Source organism: Rhagoletis pomonella, unplaced genomic scaffold, assembly GCF_013731165.1.
Source record: "Rhagoletis pomonella isolate Grant_MI unplaced genomic scaffold, Rhpom_1.0 Rhpom_scaffold_00011, whole genome shotgun sequence".
Taxonomy (NCBI): Eukaryota; Metazoa; Arthropoda; class Insecta; order Diptera; family Tephritidae; genus Rhagoletis; species Rhagoletis pomonella.
In genome coordinates this window covers 3,257,940-3,269,322 of record NW_023458565.1, presented here as the reverse complement: position 1 = coordinate 3,269,322, position 11,383 = coordinate 3,257,940, and the positions used below count along the sequence as shown (strand labels likewise).

The window sequence follows — 11,383 nt, the reverse complement described above, 5'->3', positions numbered from 1 at the left end:
TATCATTTGTAGGGTTACTGTTTTCCACATGTCGATCAGATGAACAGCTATCAATCATGTTCTATCGTTCTTTGTTCGAAAGGGATTCTCATAAGTACGCACATGTTAGATATAAACATACATATGGATCTACATATGTATGTATGTACATTAGACTGCATCACTCCCCATACAAAAAAAAATCGGTACTATTTTTCCATTGGAATTATAAAATCTATTATATTTTAAGACGTCCACCAAAATCTTTCGGAAAAATATTAAGATTTAAGTGAGCTGGACCGATTTGAAAATACCTCCAAAAATCGAGTTTTTTATGAATAAAAATATTTTCTTAAAGATTTTTTTTGAAAAAATCCCCTCAAATGACAAACCGGTTTAAGCTTAAAATACTTGCATAAAAATATTAAAACAAATTTAAAAAAAATTTTGAACGGAATCGTAATGATGAGATTTTTGATGCTGTTTTTTAACTTTTTTCAAAGATTGGTATAGAAAAAACTTGAATAACTGAACCTAAGCTCTTCCGATTTAGGCTTAAGAGGTGTCATTGGAAAGGTATTTTCTCACCCTTTTTATTTCTTTGCTAATAAACTCATTCAAAGGATGGAAGAGAAAGGTAAGATGAACGAACGTCATTCAAAGTTGAATTAAGATGTGTTGGTATTCGAAAAAACAAAATGGGACACGAATGACGTTTTTTGGCCAGAAATAAAAAGTGTGAAAACACCTTTCTACTAAGATCCCATATGTCTAAATCACAACATTTTTGAAACAGTTATTCAAGTTTTTCGTAAACCAATCTTCATGTTTTAATTTGTTTAGAACTCTGCTCATTAGCGTTTTTATTTTATTTATGTCTGAACCCGCATAGCTGCTAAAGAACATTTACTTTTGAAGGTCTTTGACATTATTTTTTTATATTTGCATATGTACATATGCCTATCTATGAAGTGTGGCGCATATTAATTTTTCTAGTATTTATTACTTTACATTTGATAAGCAAAAAGGTTTTCCGCATACCCGGCAGAGAAGGCCTGAAGAAAAAATTATATCTTTGGTTTGTGTTTGTTTTAGATATGCATAGATCTCTTTCTCGCTAGTGGCAAAAGAAGCAAAATGCAATTCCGATATATTAATTTATATATAGTTACTGTTCCTTACTTACATTAAGAACACCAATTCTAACATCTTCGTCAAAAGTTAAATTGGAGGCAGTGTTGCCACTCACATATTTTTCCCCCTATCAAAACACGTACCAAAACGGTTTTGAGAGTACCAAAAAGACTTCCTTTCTTCTAACTTATTATTTTTCAATAAAGAAGAAAAAAGTTTTTAGCATAAATTAATTTCATTAGATTAAAAAATATTTTTTTCACGCAGAGAATTTGTCATACTGGCGATATACAATAATTTTTATTTTATTTTTTTTTTGCAATTTTTTATAAAAATATACATAGTTCATACTATACCAAAGAAATAAAAATGTAATTTCTAAACTCTGTTCAAAACTCAGGAAAATTTAATAAATTTGCATGCAAATTTCCAATTTTTTAATCAGATTTTTTAGATTTTTTTTGAGAGTTTGAGCAGTTTTGTAGCCCTTAAATGCTGAACGTGGTCAAGTGTGTTTACAAACTACAAATTTGTTGCACACATACACATACATATTCACTCATTGAAAAGTCCTATCGGCGATGACATTTCTCAAGTAAAAGCAAACAAAGCCGAATGGGGGGATAAAAGAAACCGTCAAAGCACTAAAATATATGATCTGACGAGACCAAAGTTATGATAGCATTGACGGCGCCACCCAAGAATTATAGAATATCAAATTGCGTATTCCCGACGGCACTGACATTTCCCAAGTACAAGTAAACAAAGCCGAATAGGAGGAAAAAAGGAACTGTTAGAAAATTTAGAATCTGACTTTGCGAAAACTTTCACGTATTGACGAATAATTGTATTGAGGCTCTCATTTAAATTATGGGACTTTTAATTGACGAGTAAATACAGAATATAGAAAAATCTAAAATATAGATGGAAATAATTAATATTGTTTCCCTAACTGTCGCTTTTAAGGAAAACGTACCAAAATCTAAATCAACGTACCAACTCATTTTAAAAGTACCAGTTTGGTACAATATAAATTTTAAAAATGTTTGGCCATTAAACATTTGCTAGTGCTTGGCCGAGCTCTTTAGGTGGTGGAAAAGTGTTCCCTTCTTAATTTAAGTACAAGCCTTTCGAGGTTGAGATTTCCTTGCATTGTTAGGTGCACATTTTTTGCTCCTCATAGGCGGGTGCGTATCTTGGCTACAAGAAGATAGTGGTCCGGTAACGTACTTTTCGTCTACCACAAGATGATTGATTTGGTTTCTCGTTTTTGAATCTGGAAACAGTGCTGCAGCTTGATGGATTTTTCTATGCTGCAACTTAGCACTACATGTTACCATGTTTGGGGCACCGCCAAAGTCAATCAGCCCCTGTCCTGTTATCGGACGTTTCCTCGATGAGGCTGAATTTTCTGGCAGTGGCACCACAGATCCCTTCCTTGCCCACCTTGGCATTGAAATCGCCAAGCACGATTTTGGTATCATGTCGGGGCAGCGCCCGTAGGTTTGCGCTCATAGAAGAGATTCTTGGATGTATCGTGCTTCTCTTCCATCGGGGCATGGACGCAGATAAGAGAGATGTTGAAGAATCGCGCTTTAATACGGATTGTGGCTAGACCGGGGGGAACGACAGTACTCCGCGATGGAGTCTCTCCCCCACCACAAATCAAACACTTAATTTCCGCTCCTTTACGTGGCAGCTGTAGTAGACATCCCAAGGCTCCACTTTTTCCTTGTCTTGCCCCGTACATCGCATTTCTTGGATAGCGAGGACATTAACCAGAAAGGCAGAGGCACCTTCCCCATTAAGGACCCGGATATTCCTGGTGCATACCCTCAAATCACAGTTCTTTGCACGTTTACCGTGGTCGTCTTCAAAAGATGGAGGTCTCATCCGAGGCACATTTTTAGTTTTCATTGGGATACGTTTTAACGTGGCGGCACCCAAGCTGCGTACGTAAAAGAATCACTTTTGGCCACTCCCAGGTGAATGGCAGTCAAAAGGCGTTTCTACTTAAGTGGACTTCTGCGCCCGAAACCATCCTCCACGTACCACCCTAATGTCAGTAAATTAAAGTCCACGAAAACTTATAAAATATTACGAAATTCCTTTGCACAAATGTTATTTTTGTTAGCTTATACGAAGGTAGTTCAATGAACATATGTATGTAAATATGTACCATATTTAACCTAATTATGTGACTCACCTATTATTTTCATCCATTTATCATTGCAGGCGCAACAAATGCGTGCGGTTTCTAGTCCATCGCTCACAGATGCTTTGCAGGAGGAAGAAAACGACACTTCCGCCAGCAATGCTGCTCAAACCGAATTAAAGGATTTTAATTCGATCTCAGTTTCCGGTGAATCTACATCAACCATGGTCACCGCAACAACTAAAAACAGCAGCAGCAGCAGCAGAAGCAGCGGCAGCCATAGCAACAGTAGGCCATTGAGTCTGTCGAATAGTCAAAGCGTAGGTGTGCTGCAGAAATTCAAACGCACGCTTACAAATTTCAATAAACCAGCGCAACAGCAGCAGCAGCAGCAACCACAACAGATTGCAAGTAGTAGCAGCACACAAGCGCTTGTATTGAGCAATGCAGCAACCGCATCTTCCGCAACAGCCGCAAATATTAGTGGAGCTAGTAATGGTGGAAGCAATTCGTTGACAATAGAAAATCCATCAGAGACCACTTCAAATATCGCCGTAATGGAGGGTAGTGCAAGCAAATACCGCTTTGGACCACTCATTTGGCGTTCATCAAAGGAGCGTCGCAAGACCAAGTACAATCGACGTGATAAGTGTAATAGCGGTGATTCTGGTATACAAATCGAGCTGGATAATGACGAGCAATTCTCTCGCATTTTGGTGACTGCGAATTGTGAAGGCGACAACAAGACGGCTAGTACGAGTGCGGCAGCAGCAAATCAACGCGGCACAAATGAGAAGGTATGTGATTACTTATTTTCCCTAATTAGGACTTATGTAACATATGTATGTATGTACATATCGTCGCTACCATGTCAAACTGTCGAATGCTTACGTTTAGAATGATGCGCAAGTTGGCAAATCCTAAAGATTAAGAAAGTGTCGAATCCCACACTTCTTCGTAATGACAACATCATTTTTTACAACAGTTTTTTTTTGCGCTCCTGGAAAATACTTATTTTCACATTCGATAGGTTGACATGGTAGCGACGATATGTACTTAAGGTTAGGGTTTTGGAATAAAGTAGTACTCGGACTTGGAGTACGAATTCCAGATACGGTTCTCATGGGAACAGCAGACCATGCGAGTGTGCATTGGGAATAATAAAAAAGAGGTATTACAGGCAATTTCGGACAATATTAATTATCGTCTGTTATTCAACTCAACTGAAAGTACAGTTGTGTAATAACTTCCTCATGGTTTACAAGAACCTATTAGATTCCTTGGATTTGCCGATTTTCGTTCTCTATATTCTACTTCATAAAACTGTTCGGCAGTCGGCTGGGGAATAGATGAAACCGAGTTTTTCTGAAAGTCTGGATTGTAATTAGAAAAGTAATTTCTCAGTTTTCCCAATTTGGCGATTTCAAGCGTTTTTTTTCAATTGAAGTTGGTGTTCACAAAGCAACATTAAAACCATTAAAATTTATTTAAATGCAAATATTTATAACATCAAAAGGCTTTGGGGTCCGAGGAATCTGAATTTGCAATTTAGTTTTACCAAAAACGTCCGCTGGGTGCTTTTTGTTACGCTTTCATGCAATAGAACATGATGAAACATTGCTTAGCAACATTGTTGAGAAACATTGTTTGCACTTTTCCTTCATGTTGCAACTAGGTTTTTTACATGAAAGTGCACAACAGCGGCCGTTTTTTGGTAAAAAATAAACTGCAAATTCAGATTCTTCGGACCCCAAAAATAAATGTATAACTTTGTATTTGCATTTAAATCAATTAAAACTGAGACATTACTTTTCTATATGGGCGATTCTCACAAACTTCGAATTTTTTTGTGAAATTTTTTTTGTGAGCACATGTCTGAAATTTTTAGTATACGTTCCTTCAGCTGCTAGAATACAAAATCCAACGTGGTGCAACGTCCTAGATTTTTATTGTTTTGTTGTTGATTTTTATTGAAAATCGGTATCTGAGATAGGGCGTTTTTGAAGCGAATCCTGAAATAGGGCGTTCTTCGGGATAGGTCGATCTTCCACACAGCCGTCGATATGTACATATGTATGTATGTATGTATATAAACTCCTGTGTACAGAGAATTTGATTATATTTGCCCCTTTACTATAAGCCTACATTTAAATAACTAAGCCACTGGTTAGTTCACTTTCGTGCATCGTACTTTAATTGGCATTTAATTAACTGGATTTTCCTTTCAAGGTCACAGTGAAAATGCGATCTGTGCGTCGTGTTAATTCGGCCAAAGCGACCAGCATCACGGATCAATCGGCGACAGCGGCACTTAATGGGAAAGCAAAAATACTCAAACGCGTGGAAATTCATGGTGGAAGCATGGAACGTGAAGCGCCCGAATCACTACCCGCGCGCTCATTAAGTCAACCCAATGGCTTGGATACTTGCGGCATTGGCCGAGTTGGCGGTAAGACAAATTAAATAAGCAACTCTTTGAGTGAACTTGATTGTATTTAATGCGTTTTATAATTTTAGATTTGGATGACAGCGACAGTGATAGCGTAACATCACATGAGGAAGGTAAGTTGGGCGCGAGTTTTGAAATTACGAGTAAATCCTATTGCAGTACACTTTGCGGCTGCTTTGACATAGTGTAGCGCAATTAAATTCAATTAATGTAGAGTACTCCTTTGGCTGTCTGCATTTTAATTGTTGTCTGCCATATACTTTCAGTATATGTACATTAGGGCGGAGTAATTTAATTTCGTAAAAAGTGTATGGCATATACGAGTTCTACGCTCGATTCTAAGCAAAAATGGTGAACAAACTGTATGCCAAAAACGACGTTTGACCCTCCCAATTTTTAAAAGAATAATCAGTTTAATTATTTATGAACGAATCTAATTTTTCATTTATAAAATTTTGTGTTTTCTTCATAAAATATACTACTATTTCTTTCGAAAATTGGGTCAAACGTCATTTTTAATATATAGTAGTGTGTTCGCCATTTTTGCTTAGAATTAATCGTAGAATACGAATTTGTTATAACTTTTTTCGAAAAGATGTCTCCGAACAAATTACTCCGCCCTAATGTACATACTTACATATCTCTATCATCTCTCTCTCTCTCTCTTGCAGCACCCAACTACTACCCGATTTACGCTGAAGTGCTGTACAGCTTCACCGCCGCTGGTCCCCAAGAACTCGGCCTGGAGCGTGGCACATTAATCGAAATACTACGCAAAGAGGTCGGTCCCTGGTGGCTTGGACGCATACGGAAAGAGGAAAATAACACACTGGTCGAAGAGATACTTGATCCCGAACTCGGTTGGTTTCCCAAGGAATTTGTGCGCGTCATACAATGCCCCAAGACAGATGTGTTTTTCCTTTCGCAAATGGCAAATGTCGCGACGTCTGCCCAAATGCAACAACAACCAGCGACAACAACAAAACGTAGCAGTTTCAAGAAATTTGCTACAAAATCACAAACTGCGTTCCACTCTGCTACAGCCCCACCGGCGCTGCCGCCAACAATGACTGCCTCTGATATAGCTTCGGAGGTTGCTTGTGACTTAGATGCGACTATTGTCGATGAGAATAATGTAACAACTATTGTGATTGAATCGCCCTCGTATGCCAGCCTGCCACCAAGTGGTTCAAGCGGTGGTGGTGGTGGTGTTTGCGGAAGTGGGGATGCATCAAATGCCCTGGCACCGTCGCGTAGCATAAATGTGATACTCGACAGTGCGGAAATGTTGCGACGCAGCGCGGTTAAAGAGTTGCTCGACACAGAGGTTAACTATGTGAAACTGTTGGCCGCCATATGCGAGGGGTAAGAAATTAATAAAAATTGTTTTTTTTTTCGTTGAGGCCATTATTTTATTTAACTAATTCACATTCAATCTTTCCATTTGCAGCTATCTGCCCGCAATGAGCAAGCGTATTGATATTTTTTCGCCGAATAGTATTCGTTTGATTTTCTCAAACATCACAGCGATCTATAAGTTCCAACGGAAATTTCTAGAGGCCTTGCGCAAAGGCATCGAGCAGAATCAAGTCGCTAAAGTTTTCCTGAAAATGGTAAGTTAACGTTTTCAATTACTGAGCACGGGGCAGTTAACTATAGGTGCATATGTAGATTTTCAGTACAAAAATGTTAAGCTATCCGTAGAATGTGACTTAACCCTGGACCGTGAAAACGGCCCTAAAATAAACCATTGTACTTGTATTTCAGTTGGAGCAAAATATACTTGTTGACTTAAGTTATAATAAAAAAAAAAAATATTACTATCCTATTTATGGGCCACAATAGATCTCTCAGTCGCAGTGCATACCTCTGTTATCTATCTAGTTTATTTATGAGGAGTCTATAATGTTCATACCATATTTGATTTCTAATTTTATTTTTCTTGCAGCATAAGGGATTCCTCTGCTACTCAACCTATTGTAATGCATACCCACGTGCGCTCATAGAATTGGAAACGTATGATCGTATTAAAGATGCCAAAACTATTCTAGACAAGTGAGTAGAAATAGTATTTACACTAGATTTGCATAAAAGGACCAAATGCTCATATATATAAGTGGTTCCTAGACCCTTCTTCTTCTTTTTTGGCGCTGTAACCGCCTAAGCGATTTTAGCCGAGTTCAGCAAAGCACGCCAGTCGTTTCTCCTTTGTGCCAACTGACGCCAATTGGAAACGCCAAGTGAAGCCAAGTCCTTCTCCACCTGATCTTTCCATCGCAGTGGGGGCCTCCCTCTTCCTCTGCTACCACCAGCGGGTTCCGAGTTGAATACTTTCAGAGCTGGAGCGTCGGTGTCCATTCGAACGACATGACGAAGCCAGTGGAGCCGCTGTATTTTGATTCGCTGCACTATGTCCATATCGTTGTAAAGCTCATACAGCTCATCGTTCCATCGTCTGCGGTACTCGCCGTCGCCAACGCGTAAACCCTTCACCCCTCCTAAAATAAAGAAAAATGTTATTTGGAAAACGCAAAAATAGGTAGTACCGAATCGAGGATGCTCTATATTTTTGTCGTATTTCTGACTTCCGGTTTCGACCGGAAACGGCTAAAACAGACCGAAAGTCCATCTTTTTAAATTGGATATACATGTTTTTAAAATAGTTTCGGATTCTGCGAACAAAATTACGTAACTATCGGAAAACTTTTTTCTGAAATGGACTTCCGATTTAAAGAATGGACTCCCTGTCTGTGCAACCCATCCTCCAGTTTAGAAGTCCGGTACGAGTTGAACTTCGAAGATCGTTTAGATGTCGAAAAAGGCACTTCCAAGAAAAAGGTTTCAAGCAAAAGTTTCGTAAGCCGTAAGCCGCCTTCGATCCGCCACTTCTCTGTTTAGTTAAGTTCATCCTTGGCGAGTAGCGAAACGAACGAACTCAATGAGGTACAACCAAACTCGCTATCGTCCATCCTTGCTAGCTAACTTCGTTGTTGTTTTCACATGCAAATTTTTCGTTAAGCGATCAAATTTATTTTAGACCCATGGTTCCTTTGGCAAATTAGCTTAGAATTGCTCGTAGAATCCTTCTGTGATATAATTACGCGCATAGTCGAGAAAATCTCACATACAAACTGACCCGACTAGTATACATTATACATTGAATTCCGAATTTGTTCACTCGGTTTGTACTATTTATCAGTGATTTATGTGCCGCTTTAGTCAATCAAGTTGTTTGCCTTTTCTGATGGGGGCCATCACTGTCGATTTCTGGCCGAAAAACTGAACAAAAAGATTGTCGTAAGTCCCTTTCGAAGGTAGTCTTTAAAAATTTATGCGAGTTCAGAATCAAATACTACTGAGCGGATGAGCGAGAGGCCGAGCTATGTAATGCCTTCATCAAAATTTCTTTAGCAAACGCCCCCAATTTTGTACCAAGTCTCCCAGGCGAGAGGGTGGTATTATTTACTCTCGACCTATTTCTCGGAGTTTTCACTAGAAAAATCGTTTCTTCTATGACTTTTCGCTGCCGGTGTGGTGAAATCGCCTAAACACCATCTGCAAAGTGAGACATGAATGATCCCAGCTAGGGCGCGCGACCTAATCCTTAGTCTTAGTGTCAGAATGGCGTAAAGTCACCAGACGGCATCCAGACAAGCCATTAGCGACATTCAGAGAGTGTCCGTTACCACCTTCAGTGACTCTCGCCCCATGAATGCGGTTATTGAAGCCCACGCCCACCCAAAAGCAGACAACGAGGATTCTCCTCGCGACACCAACTACCTCGGTGCCTACCCATTTAAAATCGCTTAGCTAACTAACACACATCCCTTTGGTTAAACCCCAATGGAACCAACAGGTTTCCTGGGGCCTACAGTTAGTTGACGACAACGATGGATGGACTAACCGATTAGGCGGGGCTTGGTAGTACCGCTACTGCAAAATCAACAACAACGCTTTACAGACAGACTATTAGCGAAATTCGTAGAGAGTACCATTTTTACAAATACGAACATCGTCAATGTCAATGGAGTTGCACCAGCACCTATCGTAGCTTCAACTGCCTCGATAGATCCGCGATTACGATCTCAAACAACAAAACAACAAAAGTAGTAGATAGTGACTTTCTGCGTTAGAAATCTACATACGTCTGTACATATATTCACGATTAAAATATCCTTTTGCTGTATGAGCACTTTTATATTTGTTCAATTTTAACTTTATGTGCATCTAAATGAATTTTCCGTTCTGTTTTCAGTTGTCGCGAATCGGAGAACCTTGCTGAACTGCCCCTCTCGGCGCACCTCTTGGCGCCTGTCCAACGTATCTGTCGCTATCCGCTGCATCTCAGTGAAATTCTGAAAGGCGCAGCCAAGCGCGGCGAACCGCCAGAATATGAATTGGGGCAGTATGAGCAATTTGATGTAAGCCAAATGGACATACCTGATACATATGAAAAAATCGACTTAGCCTTGGAGGCAATGCGCGGCATTACTGAAGCGGTCAATGAAGGTATTAAACGCCGATAAGAATTATTTTAATAAATACTAAAATGAAGTTTTTCGTTTACATTCTCACAGGCAAGCGTCACAGCGAAACGATTGCACGTCACCAAGCCAGTTTCCAGAACTTCAAAGGCCCGCCACTTCATCTGCACAGTACACGTTTCTTCTTGCAAATCGATGCTACACGGCAGAAGCAAAATCTCTGGAACAGCAGCTGTACGCTATTTCTCTTCGACAACCAGTTAATCTATTGCAAGCGCGACATCATTAAACGCAGCCAATTCATCTACAAGGGACGCATCTTTCTTGATCGCTGTCGCGTGGTAAATGTGCGCGATGGCAAAATGTTTGGACACAATATAAGAAATTCACTGCGTATCTATTGCGAAGCGCGTGACAAGTGGTTCGACTTCAGTTTTCGCTCGGCAAATCGCAAGCACCGTTTCCTCAGCACCTTGGCGCTGGAGCGGCAATTCGGCGGCAAGGCATTCTACGTTTCGGAAATGACCGGCTTCGAGTATGCCTACGATGAGCGTGACTACTCCGATCAATCCGACTATGAGTTGCCCGATTGTGAACACAGCAATAGCAGTGGCGGTGGCGGAGGCGGCGGTGTCACTGTAGGTGGTGGTGGTTTAGTTGGCGCAACGCGACATTGGTCCATGGCGGATGTGAGCAATGCGAATGCCGGAGGCGGTACATCGGCGACGAGTGGTGATAGTTCATTGCCTGAATCGCCAGTAAAATACAGTGATACGCTGCCGAAGAAATCGCATACACGCGAGACAGGCGGCAGTAGCGGCACGGTGAGTGAGTGTCAGACGGGTTCGCTGGGACGTCGCCGCCTTGGTAATTGGTTCCGCAAACCAAAGAGCAGCAACTCAACGCCAAATCATTCGCCGACACATAAGGCCAACGAGCTTTCGGCGGTCGCACTGGTGGGCGGCAGTGAGAATAATATTTCCATTAATGTGGGTGGGGGTAATTACATCTCTTCCGGCTCATCGGCATAAGGTGGTGCCAATGGAGCGGAAGCTACGTATGTGTAAATTTCAAGGAATGAAACCGATTCAAAATAACGTTCCGGTTTGGGTTTCGGTTTTGGTTTCGTTCTTCAACATTTATTTCGGTTTTGGTTTCGGTTTCGTTCCGGTTTCGGTTTTT

General features: G+C 40.4%; 1 protein-coding gene across 1 annotated transcript in view; it reads left to right on the top strand.

The window, feature by feature from the left end:
- The window catches only part of LOC118747287, a 46,485-nt gene extending 35,136 nt beyond the window's left edge, over window positions 1-11,349 (top strand). The window contains exons 3-10 of the mRNA XM_036481290.1: window positions 3,349-4,065; window positions 5,498-5,717; window positions 5,786-5,830; window positions 6,389-7,082; window positions 7,168-7,330; window positions 7,666-7,772; window positions 9,973-10,226; window positions 10,295-11,349. Coding sequence (XP_036337183.1) covers window positions 3,349-4,065; window positions 5,498-5,717; window positions 5,786-5,830; window positions 6,389-7,082; window positions 7,168-7,330; window positions 7,666-7,772; window positions 9,973-10,226; window positions 10,295-11,232 — 3,138 coding nt within the window. The 3' untranslated portion in view covers window positions 11,233-11,349. The remainder of the gene's footprint in view (window positions 1-3,348; window positions 4,066-5,497; window positions 5,718-5,785; window positions 5,831-6,388; window positions 7,083-7,167; window positions 7,331-7,665; window positions 7,773-9,972; window positions 10,227-10,294) is intronic.
- The last annotated feature ends 34 nt before the right edge of the window (window positions 11,350-11,383 follow it).